Genomic DNA, 15,747 nt, shown 5'->3' with positions numbered 1-15,747 from the left:
GCCGTGCAAAAAATCCCCATCTCAACCAGTCTCCCACCGTCCGATCAGGTCGCGGCTGGATGAGCCGTTGTGGCGCCGCTCCGTTGTTGCGTTTATCTCCTCCTGTTCGGTCCCTATCAGTCTAGTTCTCTTTCTTGCCTCCTTCCGCCACGTTTCTATCTTTGCATCCCATGCTTGGCAACAATCAGGCTCCCTTTGTTTGTCCCGGAGAACATAGGCTGTGAAATTTCCGCGTATTTGCTGATTCCGCGGAGCGACGTGCGGCGCGGCGCGGAGCGGAGCGGAGCTGCGTGCGAAATGCGCTTCGGATTCAGGAGCCGGAGCGCCTGCAGACCCGGAGAAGGACGCAGCTCGGAGAGACGGCGCTTTAGTCACAGCCTCGGGCTCTGTGGGTGCTGAGGAGGAAAGGGGGAGGGTTGGATGTGTGTGTGTGTGTGTGTGGTGGGGGGGGGGGACGTATGTGACTGCACGCATTCTAAACACTAAAGTCTGAAAGGAAACAGAAAAATCTCCCTCTGTGGCAAAAATATTTTATTTAGAGGCGAGAACCTAATCACCAGCAAAAGACTGTAATTCAGTTCATCTTGTTTCACGTTAATTATCACTCGAGTTCAGCGCAGATGTGCTAACCTCACCGATTTTAGTCGCCATTATTTTGGAAAGGTCTTCATTTAAATTGAAAACATGGAGCTGAGTGAGGCCACACATTCCAAGTTAATACATTCAAAGGTTTATATGTTTATTTTCCCCCAGAAAGGCTTTTCTGTATTGTAAAAGCTTAGGAATCATGGACATTTCATTTTCCCCACAGGTGACTCCTTGATGCGGAGAATTTGGGGTGAACGTGACCTGTGCAGCCTCCGGATCAATCGGTCATGTTGCTGCCGTGATCCTTCCAGTCAACTGCTCCTTTTAAAGCCCAAGTGAATCCGGCTCCATTAATCTTCCCACCAGTGGGCGCATGAATTAATCACCTTTATGAATCCTGTGTGCGTATGACAGCCAACTGAATAAAGGTAATTAAGAAATGACACTTGTAATCAGACAAGGTGGAAAAACAAAGTGGCCTTCTGTCTGGAACAAAAGGTTCATTAAGCAGCATCAGGATGAAGGACAAGTTCCTGTTCTCTCTCTCCCCACTTCCTCCCTGGCTGGTCCCAGTGCTTCCGCATCATCCTCCGGATCGCAGATTTTCCCTCTCCTGATCTCCAAAACTTCCTTCATCGTCTCCGCTGATGAATCCTGGGTCCCTGTGACAGTTGGAGCGGTCGATTGAGGCGGTGTTAAGAGCAGCAGTGAGTTTTTATTGCATCCATTATTCAGACTTACAGAAGGGAAGATTAGCGTACTTGAGAGTGAGCAGTGTTGAAATATTTATAAAAGGAGAAAAGACGGTTGTGCGAGGCTGAAATCTGCTTCTCGGCGTGTGTAATGTGTAATTTGTGTTACTTCACACCTTTGGCTCAAGAGTGAACAGCAGAATTTAAATGAGGTTTTTCGTCGCCTCAGACTGAACGGCGGCTCGTTTTGCCAAGATAACTGGAGCGTGCAGGTAAATTAGGATGCAGATGTCAATGAGACCAGACGCAAATTCCTCCAAAAACTTTGCATATTCGAGTAAACGGCTCAAAAAAGCCTTCGACAGCTTCTGTGTGAGGTTATTTACCATTTTTGTGAGGGCCTGATGCTGCAGTCTGTACTAGTCAACACTAAAAGAGCATTTAACACAAATAATCCAAGGCTGTTTCCCCTCAGTGGTCGGCCCTGCTGCACATCTGTCGGGCTTCATCCTCACGCCCATCACACGCTTGTGGCGCTGCTGTAGCTGAGGGCTGCACCTGCTTTTGTGTCCATAAATGAGTACCTCCAATCATAAGCGAAGCACGGTGGGAACATTTGGGGGCGATGTCTGGAGAGTTCTAAGCAGGATAATGTCAGAGAGACCCCCAGGCGTTTGGCATAAACAGACACAGAGGAGTATCTTCATAAATCTGCCCCTCCTCCGTCACATCCCCTGTTCCCTCTGTCCTTCTTCCCGTTTCTGTCTGCAGATACATCGGTGGCATAAGAAAAGAGGGAGAGAGGAGGCATTAAAATTATGAATGTGAGGAAAGGACAAAAGGAAACAGAAAAAGAGAACAGCCAAAGAAGAGGATCCACATTTCAGCCTGAGCCTCAGGGAGTCGGGACTCTTTATTGCATTAACCAACATGACTAGCCTGTTCTGGTTTCTCCTCATATCCAAACCTTTTCTCCCAATAATCTTCTTCCTCTTCAAGGACAGAAAAAAATCCTTGCACAATTAAATCCAGCAGATGTTGAATTTGTATTCATTCTACAGCTGACGAGCTATCCTCTCATCCCCGCAGAGGACGTGTAAAGAGGTGTGATAAATATGGAAATGAGATTCTAGATCATCCATCTCCACCAGGAAATGTGTCTCGGTCCCCCTATCTGGTGTCATCTGCACCGGGAGCTTAATCCCGCCCAGGAACGAGGCGCAGGGAAATTTGTGATGGGGGAAAAACAATCTCACTTTCCGTTCGTTGACTTTGCCGATCAGGTTGTGTTTTCCATTTCTGAGGAAACATTTTGGAGAAGATATAGAAGTCTTTTCTAGGAAGTGTCTGTGGCAGGAGGAGCGTCTGTGAGTTACCTGCTGACGCTCACAGACAGGAGCGAGCACTTTCCTGTCGGCTGTGCCAGCCTTTCAAAGCAGCACGCATCCCTCATGAACCCTGTAAATGGACGTTTGATTAGGTCTCCTGCAGCCTTGGGCAGCAGCTCAAATGGAAAGGTCCATTGTGTTGAGGCCTTGTTTATTCTTCCACAAAGCAAAGAAGGCATCGTCCGCATCTCCATATTCTCAAGAAGAAAACCTGGGTGAGGCGAGCCCTGCGGTGTGCTTGGAGTTCTTGGTTTGGTTGGGAAATGTCAAAAAAACGTGCGTCACAAGCTGGTCCGGGCGTAAAAAAACACAGAGATGGAGCGAGCCCCGAAGCCACGTTAGTCTGAACAGATTGTCATTGATAATGTCCATGGTTGAATTTGGATCAATTAAGGGTTGGCAGATGTGCAGGATCATGGTTGACCCCAGGGCTTAAAGAATACAATCCAATTTCCCTCAACAAATGTAATCAAATTAGACGGGACAGAAACAGGCAACGAGCTGGGGAGGAGTCTTTTATAAAGCAGGCAGGGGACGAGGCGGCGCAGTCGGGCGGAAGAACGACGAGAACTTGGACCAGAAACTTTGACTGCTGGATAGAAAACCAGTGACAAAAAAAAATGAGGATCTTCAACCGGGACCTCCGTCTTCAGGACGTCACCCTCTTGTACTTCACAGCTCTGGCTGCACTCATGGTGATCTTGGTGGCTTCGTATCAGGCGCCCATGCACGCCGTTGATGTGTCCAAATTGGTCCCCTCGGGCCCCCTCCCACCTCTCCCCATGCCCTTCCGTGTGCCCCTCGACCCACGTGGAGAACTCTACCTGGCCTGGAACATCAGCTACGCCAATCAGGAGATTTACATGGAGCTGAGGGTCGCTGACCTCAAGCAAGGCGTGCTGTTGGGGATGTCTGACCAGGGGGAGCTGACCAACGCCGACCTGGTGGTGCTGTGGAACACCGGCACCAGAAGCTACTTTGGGGTGAGATGTTTTTAAAATGTAAAGGTAAATTCACCGAAGCAGTTCTACTGTAGTGAGACTCGCGTGAACGGTTTCCACATCTCTGCAGGGAGACGCGTTGTTTGTGTGAGGAACGGGCTTATTTTGTGATTGCACGATGATAAATGAGGTTATCAAGCCCTTAATTAAAAATCACTCAAACTGCACTAATGGCTCAAGTTCATCTGGGAATCATTAACAGATATTAGCATATAAAAATTCAATCCACAGGCTGATTAAGATGTGTCAAATAATTTGTCGTAATTTTACCCACTAAGGAGTCTGAGATGGGAAAATTAGCCTTTTTATTTTTTTTTTAGTGGCAACAAAGGTAGAACGTTGAAATTTGAGGTTCTAACGTTGAAATTTGTGAAAGTGTGAAGAAGCTAAACGGATTCTTTAAGTCCTTTTCTTATCTTTATTGACAAAAGAGCCGTAATTTTGGTTTATATAACCAAGGTGAGGTCACAGATTATAGCAGGAATTACATTTGGAGCTTATCTCTCCAGCTCTGCTTCAGAGCAGGAACCGTGCCGTCATCTTCGCCTGTAAAGTTCCACTGACTCATTCAGCGCCGATAAAAACGCAGAAGCGACTTCTGGGAATTTGCGCTGTGATTTGATCTGAGGGCTGAAGGCGATCTGCACGCCTCCCGAGACGATCCCGAAGCCAAGCGATGGCCTCGTGTTAAATAAAGCCTCGTGCAGTCTGTGCGGGGCGCCTCGTACATTACCGAGCTGTTGGCGAACGCACGGCAGAACCTTTAATCTCACACCAACATCCCTTTAATTGAAACCAGCATCCGACGCTCCCCAACAGCAGAGCCCGTTCTGTCCTTGTCTGGCGACAATATTCTCGAAGGCCAGCGACGCTGGGCGGCGCGCAGCGTGTTCACGATGTCCTCGCGGCATCACTGATCTGTGTTTCCGGCCAGATTGTGTGGGTGGACAGGAGGGCTGCTGGTACAGGGTCCTGGCACGAATACCTCGGGGAGGGTCCAGAAACAGGATGGAGAAATTTACTCACACTTGAGGAGAGACTGGAAAAGCTTAAATCCAACGTTCGTCATTGGTCGAGGAGGAAATTAAGGTGCAGGAAGTCGGCACCAACTTTAGGACGGAGGCTCGCATAAAGGAGCCGTGTGTGCTGATGGATAAAGTTCTGGAAGGCACCCAGTCGGTCATGCTGGTGTACCATATGGCCAGTCCCGGTGGACCGGGTGCTCAACTAACCAATCGGATGAAAGGGTTCGTTGCTCAGGTCTAATTAGTGTTTGTAGATGGTGGAACAGCTTTACTGTTTTCTCCCCACCTTTTGTTTGTCCTTTATAGCCCTTTAATTGTTCTGAAGTGTTTGCAGGTAAGATAATGAACTCTTAAAAATGCAAATATGTGTTGATTGGATGTTCCTCCAAACCTCAGGTTACATGTGTAAATATTGCAGCTGCAGAAGGAAAATGGATTTTAGAAAGAAATCGGTGCTTCGCTGAAGCAAACTTGACATTTCTAGTTTTTCCTGAAGCTTCTGGGCTGCATATAGAAGCTCACAGAAGTCTGCCCGTACCGCGCTCCTCCTCCTCCTCCTCATACCTAAAGGAACCTTTTCTCCTCAGACATGTAACACACTCAACACATGCAGCCCACCGAGGCTTTATTTATAAAGACCACACTGTGTGTGTGTGTGTGTGTGTGTGTGTGTGTGTGTGTGTGTGTGTGTGTGTGTGTGTGTGTGTGTGTGTGTGTGTGTGTTTTTAAAAAATCGGCACTTGAGAATGTTTGTGAAGAACGGTTATATAAGAGGAAGAGCTGAGGAGACAGAAATAAAGGAGTGAGGAGCTGTTCTGGCCAGATAGAAGTGTGACAGTCTTAGTGCAAGCGGAGCAGATGGAGCTGCTTCTGATGGAGGTACAGTCGTGTCCATCAGCAGCTTCTACACACCCAGATTCACCCTCCACCCACATCTGCACGACACATCTACAGCATCTGTACTGCTGCTCCAGAAAGCCCCCCCCCCCAGCTGTCATTCTCCAGATTTTACTGACTGTTTCTTCCTGACATTTGGTAGGAGGGTGGAGGGCTGGAGCCATGTGGCCCCTGTGATTTTATAAGGGTTCCGCGCTCATAAAAGCTTTATATTTGTGCCCCATCAGGACGCGTGGAGCGACGCCGAGGGCCGCGTTTCACTGGACAGCCAACAAGATTACGAGCTGATCCAAGCCAAGCAGAAGCCTGACGGATACTACCTGCTCTTCAAGAGACCCTTCAGTACCTGTGATCCCAAAGATTACCTCATCGAGGTTTGGTCAACCCTGTGTGTGTGTGTGTGGGTGTGTGTGTGTAGGTGGGTGGGGCTGCTTAGATGGATGCTTCAATGCAGACGCGATGGCACCCAGAAGTGGAGATTATTTCCTTCACCTTCAGTTCTTTTGTCGCTCCTTTTCATTTTTTGATCACCTTGAGCTGCAGAACTCGGAACCTTTTTCTCCCTCCTCGCTCATCCAGCCCCTCCCAATAGCCTTGGTTAGACGTAAAGAAGGCGCGCGCTCCCGTTGCTCCATAACGCGACCAGGTGTCACGGCGCCAGGCCTGTGCTCACCGGTTAAGAGGTGGCGAAGGGAAGCAGATGGCGCGAGAGGGGAACGTGGAGCGATGATGTGTAACATAAAGGAGGGAGTTTCTGTGATCAGTGATGTGCTCTCAGTGTTTCTGTTTTCAGGTGTGTGGACCTGAAATCATCTGCTGATGCATGATAATTACAGTTTCCATGGTACCACAAATTTGCCGATACAAAACCGACGCTCATCACTATGACAACGTGATGAAACACCTCGTCTGTGCCTGAGCTGCAAAATAATGAGAATCAAGAGAAGCTGGTTGGGCTTGTTGGTGTTGCAGAAATGCTCTTAAGATTTGGATCAATAGCGATTTGGCAGGTTTGAAACCTACTCGGTCGTCAGTTTATGTTGTTTTCATTAAAGATGCTCTTTTGTTTCCTGTCCAACACATCTTGTCCTCCAGGAGGGAACTGTACACATCATCTACGGATTCTTGGATGGACCGCTTTCCACGCTGGGGCAGCTCAACCTGTCACGCATCCACACCGGCGTGCAGAGAGTCCTGATGCTGCGGCCCGACACGCCCCCGCCTGCGCTACCTCCAGACGTGCAGACGTTGGAGGTCCGGGCTCCCAACGTGGTCATACCGAGCCAGGAGACCACCTACTGGTGCTTCATTCAGATGCTTCCTGACAACATGCCCAAGAACCACATCATCATGGTATTAATGCTCTCTAAGATTTGGAAAAATGGAGTTTGAGATGGAGATGTTGCTGCAGTAGGTGTGTGTGTGTGTGTCTCTGTACCAACCCTCACCACTCTCCCTTTTGCTTGTTTCTGCTTCCACCTCTATGAATCTGCCAGTACGAGTCGGTGATAACTCCGGGTAATGAGGCCATCGTGCATCACATCGAGGTGTTCCAGTGTTCTCCTGACGTCCAGACCGTTCCTCAGTACAGCGGCTCCTGCGATGACAAGATGAAGCCGAGCAAGCTCAACTTCTGCCGCCATGTGCTCGCTGCGTGGGCCATGGGTGCTGAGGTAGGTCTCCGAGGTGGCCCCCAGACGCTGGCGTGAGTCATGATGCAGCCTTGCTGACACCAAAGCACCCTAAAGTTTAGATGCAGCAGCTGAGGAACTGAGGAACAAATTTGGCACTAAAGTCTGCCTTTCATCCAGTCTTTGCATCTATTTAAGGAGATAAGCAAAAACTCCTACGTGAGTGATGTCGTAGCCTAAAACTGTGAGGAGAAAACCTTGTCAAGATGAACCCACACACACCGCCGCTCTATTAAGAGCTGTGAGACAGTCTGTGTGTGGGCAGAAGGACTCAACATCACACATCCGCGTGCACTGAGAAAGGGGCTTCATCAGGTCTGATAATCTCATTAGATCTCACGCGGGTGGCGTTCCAGTCGGAACGATCAGACGTTACGCGTGACGGGAAAATTCGGGATGGGCGGAGCTGTTCCCGGGGTCGCCTGGTCACGTATATCTGGACGATAAATCACAGCATTTATGTGGTTTGGCTCCAGACCAGCTGGCTCGGCAAGCAAGCAGCCGGCCGATCACAGAGCGGAGAAGACGGGGAGTCGACGAGCCTGTCACCATATTTGTGCGCCGCGCTCCCTGCTGTACCACAGCCGGCCGGGCCCCTTCTGATTGGATTATCTGCCAGCCAAACAAAAACAAGCAGGATGCCTTCTGCGAGCTGTGAAGACGAGATCATGTGGGAAGTATTCAGGCCTCCTCCATCACATCTAAATAGAGTTGTTTTATTCCCGGTGGCGCCGCATCGAGAGGGGGAATAAAAGGGAGGAAGGAAAGGAAGCGTGTGAACGAGGAGAGGGTGGAGGCAGACCAGAGAGGCGGAGAGCAGGGTCCTCTCAGGATTTTACTGGAACAACTTCATTAAATCCAGCAGCTCTTCAGACTGTGTCAGCAGAAATGGTGGACCTCCCTGATGAAGAGGATGAGCAGAGATCAAACACGGCTGCGCTGATGAGAACATGGACGTGCCGTCCTCACACTGATGGGAATTCCAGCTCTGATCTTAAAGTTAACAATGTTTAAAGAAAAATCAGCTTTTTAAAACAGGCCTTTGATGCGTGTGGGAGCAGCAGCTTCACTTCCAGCTGCTCTTCAGGGCTTTGCTGGTGATTGTGGTGCTGAGATGGAGTGATTTAATTGCTTTCCTGTAGGGGCAGGTGAACCAACGCTGGGCTCCCTCAGCACCATTTTCAGCCTAAACCGACTCATTTTGGAACAGATCACAGGTCCCCAACGGCCTCGGTGCCATTTACTGCTCCTCAGAGGAGAAGACTGAAAGATTCAAATCTTCTCCTGCATTAGAATCTGATGGTCTTGCTGTGTGACTCCTGTGGGTGTTTGGGAGTTCAAGAGAAGGCGCGTGTTTATTTTTAGAGGCTATCGTGGAAAACCAGGAGCGTCAGGCTGGAGCTGGAGAGGAGCTGATATGATTGAATTCCTCAGATGTACAGAAGCACTTTGACACCTTAAATCAGGTGGGGAAGTCTGTGATTAAATTTTAAGTCCTCCTGCTGTGTCGGAAATGGAATTCTCTCACCTGGACATCTGATAAAGCACCGAGAATGGACGCATCGCTCAACACTTGAGCTTCTGCACACAAAAATGATCTGAAGGTGCTTCATGCTTGAAAAACAAAAGTTTTTTTTCCCCCACATTGAACCTTTGTAGTATTTCCTAAAATAGCTGGGAACTAACGTTTGTGTCTTGACTTTCAGGGCTTTTATTATCCCTCTGATGCAGGGCTGCCGATGGGCGGACCCGGCTCCTCCAGGTACCTGCGCCTGGAGGTCCATTACCACAACCCCCTCCTCATATCTGGTGCGTACCTGCTGTATGTCTGAGCGACGGAGGTGAACTCGAAGCACCGCTGACTTACGACAGTCAAACAAAAACCAAAAGTTTCAGTTCCGATGTTGTCGTTTCACCAAAAGAGGGGAAATGTGTTAAATCCATTTATAAAAGTGACAGAATCGGGCAGAACACGACAGCGGGAGCTCGTAGGGAAGAATTCCCACATTCCATTAATATTCCATGGTGTGATCATTCCCGCACAGGCCGGCAGGACTCATCGGGGATACGGCTCCATTACACGCCCAGTCTGAGGCGCTACGATGCCGCCATCATGGAGCTGGGCCTCGTGTACACTCCCATCATGGCGGCGCCTCCAAAGCAGCGCGCGTTCCACCTGAGCGGATACTGCACCTCCAAGTGCACCCAGACCGTGCGTATACGTGCACGGTGCACATCGTCACGACACGCTTTTGCTTCAAAGTAAACTTGTGTGTGGATTATTTAGGCTTTGCCTCCAGGAGGAATCTATATATTTGCGTCGCAGCTGCACACCCACCTGGCGGGTCGAGGGGTGAGGACGGTGTTGGTGAGGGGGGGGGAGGAGCGTGAGGTGGTGCAGGAGGACCAGCACTTCAGTGCACACTATCAGGTGAGCGACAGGTGCGGCCGGACGCAGAGGACCGTGTACTTTTGGACTCAGCCGTTGGGGTAGAAAAACGCCACATCTGTGCGAGCTGCTGGGAAACACGGGGGCTTTAGTGGGGGGAATGTTCTTTCCCCACACCTCCATTATTCAAGTCCCCATCAAAAAGTGGCACCACATAAGCCAAGACAACTAAATTATTAAAGCGTAGTTCCACATTTCTCTCGGTGTCATCCTCAAACCGCCCACCGATACTGGGAATATTAATGTTTTAATGCAGCTCACATGTACAAATCTGCAGTCATCTGGTAACTTCTCATTCTTCTCTCTCCACGCAGCCGATTCGCGTCCTGAGGAAAGCTGTGCACGTTCTACCTGTGAGTACGTCTGTCACGACGCTCCCGGCATTGGAAATGAGCACTGGCTGCATTTTAGTCTCCCACAGAGACGATTTGCTTTCTAAAGTATATTCAGAACCAAATAATCTCCACACTCTGCGATCTGAGCCACTCCTGATATCTCCGGCTCACTGGCTTGAATTGAAAGTATTAAAGCAAAATACAATTGCTGCTGCGTAAGATGCTTAAACGTTTGGTGGGGACGGGCTGCATGAGGACAGGAGAGTCTCAGGAAAGGGATAAGACAAACCTGCAGCAGCCGAGTGCTACAAGAACGGGATTAATGGCACCACAAAGAGCCCTGATGGTCTGTGGGTAACCTGGGATGATCTGGCTCACCGCTGAACTTCTGCCGTGTCTGATTGGTCCCACAGGGCGACGTCCTCATAACCAAGTGTACTTATAACACAGAAGATCGCAGCAAGCCCACAGTGGTGAGCACGTTTCTGCCTCCAACTCTCCTTCCATGTCAACAGCTGTTTTTCTGAGCCATCTGCCTTCTTTTCCACCCATTCTGCTCAGGGAGGATTTGGAATCATGGAGGAAATGTGCGTCAACTACGTCCACTACTACCCTCAAACCATGCTGGAGCTCTGCAAGACCCACGTGGACATGGCCCACCTGCAGAAGTTCTTCAGCGCCATGAACAGGTAGCGTTGGCTGGTTTCTCCATCTCTCACCTCCAGCAGGGCTAAACTTCCTCCTCCTCAGGTTCCATGGAAGTGACCCGTGTGTGTGCGGCGAGGTCGGGGTGACGGAGCAGTATTCGCAGGTCCGCTGGGACCCATTCGCTGTGCAGGTGCTCAACTCCCTCTACAACACGGCCCCCATCTCCATGCACTGCAACCAGTCGGACGCACGCGCCTTCCCGGTGAGTCCCAGTCAGACCCGGTCACCAGTCAAACCAGGTGGGCCTGACCCAACATCCATGTGCTCCTGCCCAGGGGGACTGGGACGACCAGCCGCTGCCTCTGGTCTCCTCCACCCTGGACAAAGCGCGCTACCCCTGTGAGGCGGCCGGCCCCCCCTCTGGACCGACCCCTACTCCCCATGCCTGAGGGGACGGTGAGCACCTGTCCTCTCAGGACAAATGTCCCCGTAGTGTTGAAAATTAATTCACAATCTCACATTAAAGACAGTTTCCACCACTTTTAATTGCAAACGAGCATCATTACAGTTGGGCAGGATGAAATTTGGTGATAAATTCCTCTGTTGTAAAGATCAGAATGAAGCAACCAGTTAAAGAACGGTGCCGTCTGAAAACACGTTTATTGGTGGGACAAAGCACAGGTTGGTGGCCGATACACATCCTCCTGTTAGACGTGACGTTTGTGAACGTAAACTAGACCAGAGTGAAGCTTCCCAACGCTCCCAGTCCTCCCAGCGACCTGGGGCCCCTTTCAGAAAGCAGGTTTAACGAACCCTGCACTCCGGCTCATTCTGGGTCAAAGCGGCCTGTCGTGAGGCTCGTGCACGAGGATCTGGACTGAAAGGGATGGATTTGAGACGAGACCCCTGTTGCTACGTGAACACCGACCTCTTGGCCAATACAAAGCGCCGTCAGTGTTGCTAAGATACGCCTGCGATGCTACCCACACGCGCCTGGAAAATGAGTAGAAGTGAATAAAAGGGGAGACCAGAGGGATGGCAGGAAGTAGTGAGAGCCAATTCAAAGGTCAAGCAGAGGGTCCGGGGAGGTTTCGAGGCTAACTGGAACTGGTTTTCCACCAAACCTGCGTTCTGAAAGGTGCCGTTGCGCCGCGGATCAGAGCCAGAACGGCCACGTTGACTCCACGCCGCAGCTGCACCCGCCGGAAATTCGGCCAAATCTGTCACGATGGAACGCTCCCCCACACGTCCAGGACACAATCGGGGGTAGGACGGATCTAAAATTACCCAGCTGCCAGTTCGCACTCTTCAAAACAAACAATTAAGCGCAGATGCGGCCGGTTACTCAACAACTTCTATTAAAAATTGATTAAGCAAATGGCGCCTGAGAAGTGTGGTCACGAACCGCCCCGGGTTCCTGGTGGCTTCGTGTCTGAGACGCCACTCAAGCATGTAAGTCTGTAAAATGACTCCAAGTGCCTGGAGGAGTTCCTCAGTGACGTCTTCACGGCTTTAACGGACTCTTACAGCAGAAAGACGACGGCGAACACACAAAAGTCCGACAGAGCGATCATAATTAACCTATTAATAAAGTGGATTTCATCATGGGGAAGTCTGAAAAAAGGGTTTAAAAAAACAAAACAAAGAAAAAACGCTGTTAACGTGCGGCTCCTCAGGCGTAGATACCTTTCACACGCTTGTTCTCGGGGTCAAAGGGCGTCTTCAGGTGGGCTTTGGCCTTGTACGTCACTCCCATCCTCTCCAGGCTGAACTCGCCACTCTTTATGAACTCGGCGCTCACCTGAGGAGGAGGAAGAAGAGGAAGAGTCAAGATGATTTTCTAACCCGCCTCAGCCCAGATGTTTCCCACTGAACTCCAGCAGATGGGAGGCGGAGTTTCACCACAGCTCCAGGTTCTTGTGGGGTTCCTTAACTGATCCTTCAGCATGTTCTTAACATTGATGCTAGTTAGTGGAATTAGCATTAGTCAGGTGAGCGAGTTCTTTACCACTCCTCCTTCGGGGTTGCGGATATATCCATAGCCGATGGTTTTGTCGATGAAGAAGCCATAATCGGCTCGTCGGAGGTGGCCGACGGGAACGCCGTTCCGGAAAATGGCCTCCAGTCCAAACATGGGTACTTTTCTGTTGGAGAAAGACGGGAATTTTTAGTGATCCGCAAAGCAACTGCGTGTCTGACCTGTTTATTTCTAACCTCAATGAATAAACGTTGCTCAGCCAAACTAAAATTCACAGCAAATGTAATCAATTAATTAATTAATTAGTTTTTACTGACTCGTCGATGGTGAAGCAGACGATGCGTCTCTTTAGCCCATCCTGCTTCTGTTTCTCCAGCCTGTCGCGGCCCTGGAAGGGGATGGAACTCTTCAGTTTGCAGGTGAAGCCTAGCCCCGCCTCCAGTGGGGTGTCGTCAGGTCGGAGGTCAGCGTGCCAATGCCTGTAGCCTGACGGCAACAACAAGGGGATCAAATATTTACAGCAACGTTTTGGATAAAAACCCAGTTTGAGGCTGGATTTAAAACGGTAACCAACCTTTCTCGATGCTGAGCGAGTCGATGGCTCTGTAGCCCGAGTCGATGATGCCGTGCTTGGCGCCGGCGGCCATGACGGCACGGTAGACTGGGAGGCAGGAATTTTTGGGAATGTGCAGCTCCCAGCCGAGCTCGCCGACAAAGGACAGGCGCATGGCCCTCACCTGGAGGAGAGGGATGCAGAGGAGGAGAAGGAAGCTCGATTTTAAGTCTGGCCTGGAAAACCAAAGAAATGAATTCTTGTTCCTCCAGCAGGGGGCGCCACAGCGGGCCCGTCTGTTCGGCCACACGTGGCTCTGGATCCCATATGGGGACCACAGACGCACAGAAAATCTGAAAGCTGTCAGTCTGACGGGCTCCAGAGACACAGAGGGGGACAGTGGGGGGAGGACAAAGTTCTCCCAGCAGTGCTGCCATTAAAATGTCACCCAAGGACAAGGACACCAACCAGCTGGAACCCTTCACACCCCAGCTGCAGAGCCAAGAGAAGACTGCAGCTACCAGAGCGGTGCATCGTTTAGGCAACATCAACCGAGACAAAGAGTGTGTGTGAGTGTGTGTGTGTGTGTGTGTGTGAGGGAGAGAGACAGGTCTTTCTGATTAGGTCAGGGACAGTGTGGAAGTCAATGCAATAGGATGAGTCTTCATCACCTCAGCTTTATGGTGGGAAGTGTGTGTGTGTGTGTGTGTCTCACCTGATGACCCGCAGCTTGAACAACTTTGTGCGTGGAGAAAGGGAACGCTTCATTACTCAGGTCTGTGTCCAGAACCTCCTGCAGAACTTCTCGACTGCACAAACAGAGAATCGTGGTCAACGGCGAGCAGCCGGAAGGTCGCTTACATGCAGACTGTCGCCTTTCCGCAGCGGTCCCACAAAAAAATTAAAATAAAACCGCCGTTACGTAAAAAAATGAGTCAACAAAAAGCCGCCAAGTTTAGCTTGTGTTGCTAACCGCGCGGTTGTGCGTGGGCGCCTTCGGCCCGTTTCTGACGGATAATTCAGCACCGGCGTGGCAGGACGCCAGGGCCGAGGGTATTTATGGACGGGCCCGGGTCGGTGTGTACTGTACATGTTTGCACATCGGCGTGGGCGGCGTTCTCCGAGCAATCAATCATCCGTCGTATGTGGATGTAGAGGTGCGTGTGGGCGGGACGCTAGCACGTCTGGATGACGCGCCGCTCTGCCTTTCAAGGAGGCTTCAAAGAGTGTTTGTTTCTACTGCAGGGGGTCACACACACACACACACACACCTGTCTAAGAATGTCATTTCTTGTGTAATTATGGACGCTGTAATGAGGCTCAGTGATTACAAAGCAAGCTGCCAGCCAAAGAGAAAATCCTCCACTTCCCCCCGAACCTCCGGGAGAGGAGCTGATGACAAACACATTTCCATAAACGCACTCTTCTTCTCCCTCCTCCACCTCTAAGCGGATCAATTTGCTTCAGGAGGGAACAGAACCTAAACTGTCGCCGGGCCGATTTTCCCCTCAACACAACCGAGGTGGCACTTTTCACAACACAAACCCGCCGGCGCCCGCCCAGATGTTGGCGGCAGCTGCACGCCGCATCGCAGCATTTTCACAACATCTGGATCAGAAAGTAGCGCCTTTCTGCCGCAGTCATTCATGAGGAGGAATTAATGTTTCCGCAACATTCCGCCTGTTAATAACGCGGAGATCTTGAGCGGATGCTGGAGAGGAAGAGGAAGAGAAAGAGCCCTGGAACGCCGCTACAGGGACACGAGGAACTTCGGAGTCGGGGAAAAAATAGGCCCGAAGGAGAATCGAGCCGACCCGAGGAGGAAGAACTGAGCCAGAGAGATGAGAACAGAACCTCATCGAACCCAAGAAATCAGAGGGGGGGAAACTAAGCCAGAAAAGATTAAGCATTACATAATTTAGCGTGAAACTTAATCCCTTCCTAATCTGACGGGAACGTTGATGCTGGCGACGGAATAATCAGAACACCTTCAACTTGCCTTCCGCATCACTTTGTGACCTTTAAAAAAAAAAAAAAAAAAATTTTAATAATAATAATAATACTAATTATTTTAGTCAGTACAGCCTTTAAACACCAGAGACGCTTCTCATAACGGCAGCTGCGCCTGGTGTCCACCAGGGGGCGCCGTTACCCGCTGTGGTCGCGACGTTAAACGGAAGTCTTTGTTGTGCACGAAGCAAATTATTGGAGGATCAATGACGGAGCCGCGAGACAAATGGTGGCATTTAACTTTAAATTAAAAATCCATGTCTTCGTTCACGGAGCTGAATATCCCGTCGTTCCGCAGCGGCGCCGCCTTTAGGGCCAAACAATCTGCATCATTATGGCCCCGATCAAAAATGGACCCAGTGAAAGAGGCTTGTCCTCATGTCCTCATGTCCCATGTCCCTCCTCCCACCAGCGTTCCCACCTCTTGGGTCCCTGGATGCTGATCATCCCCATGTCCTCGGAGTGGTCCGCCAGCCGGCAGCGGAAGCCCTG

The 15,747-nt window shown here is 50.4% G+C and overlaps 2 protein-coding genes across 12 annotated transcripts in view; one reads left to right on the top strand and one right to left on the bottom strand.

Annotated features, from left to right (window-relative positions):
- dbh (dopamine beta-hydroxylase (dopamine beta-monooxygenase)) overlaps positions 1-11,254 on the top strand; it is a 28,155-nt gene extending 16,901 nt beyond the window's left edge. For 8 of the 10 annotated variants that reach the window (XM_029837400.1, XM_029837399.1, XM_029837394.1 and 5 more), the window contains 14 exons: positions 812-1,016; positions 1,162-1,295; positions 2,052-3,651; positions 5,819-5,965; positions 6,687-6,944; positions 7,088-7,264; positions 8,989-9,091; positions 9,328-9,494; positions 9,570-9,713; positions 10,046-10,084; positions 10,480-10,539; positions 10,628-10,755; positions 10,817-10,976; positions 11,050-11,254. In XM_029837400.1, coding sequence (XP_029693260.1) covers positions 3,289-3,651; positions 5,819-5,965; positions 6,687-6,944; positions 7,088-7,264; positions 8,989-9,091; positions 9,328-9,494; positions 9,570-9,713; positions 10,046-10,084; positions 10,480-10,539; positions 10,628-10,755; positions 10,817-10,976; positions 11,050-11,163 — 1,860 coding nt within the window. In that variant the 5' untranslated portion in view covers positions 812-1,016; positions 1,162-1,295; positions 2,052-3,288 and the 3' untranslated portion in view covers positions 11,164-11,254. Of the gene's footprint in view, positions 1-254; positions 389-811; positions 1,017-1,161; positions 1,296-2,051; positions 3,652-5,818; positions 5,966-6,686; positions 6,945-7,087; positions 7,265-8,988; positions 9,092-9,327; positions 9,495-9,569; positions 9,714-10,045; positions 10,085-10,479; positions 10,540-10,627; positions 10,756-10,816; positions 10,977-11,049 lie in introns of those variants that run through there. The other 2 variants (XM_003976790.3, XM_029837403.1) reach the window with 2 other exon arrangements.
- sardh (sarcosine dehydrogenase) overlaps positions 11,240-15,747 on the bottom strand; it is a 13,294-nt gene continuing 8,786 nt past the window's right edge. For both annotated transcript variants that reach the window (XM_029837393.1, XM_029837392.1), the window contains exons 17-22: positions 15,677-15,747; positions 13,961-14,054; positions 13,267-13,429; positions 13,010-13,178; positions 12,723-12,858; positions 11,240-12,515 (exon numbers count right to left, since the gene is read on the bottom strand). The exon at positions 15,677-15,747 is cut by the window's right edge and continues 77 nt beyond it. In XM_029837393.1, coding sequence (XP_029693253.1) covers positions 12,387-12,515; positions 12,723-12,858; positions 13,010-13,178; positions 13,267-13,429; positions 13,961-14,054; positions 15,677-15,747 — 762 coding nt within the window. In that variant the 3' untranslated portion in view covers positions 11,240-12,386. The remainder of the gene's footprint in view (positions 12,516-12,722; positions 12,859-13,009; positions 13,179-13,266; positions 13,430-13,960; positions 14,055-15,676) is intronic.

Source organism: Takifugu rubripes, chromosome 6 (assembly GCF_901000725.2).
Source record: "Takifugu rubripes chromosome 6, fTakRub1.2, whole genome shotgun sequence".
Lineage (NCBI taxonomy): Eukaryota > Metazoa > Chordata > Actinopteri > Tetraodontiformes > Tetraodontidae > Takifugu > Takifugu rubripes.
This window is presented reverse-complemented; position numbering and strand designations above follow the sequence as displayed.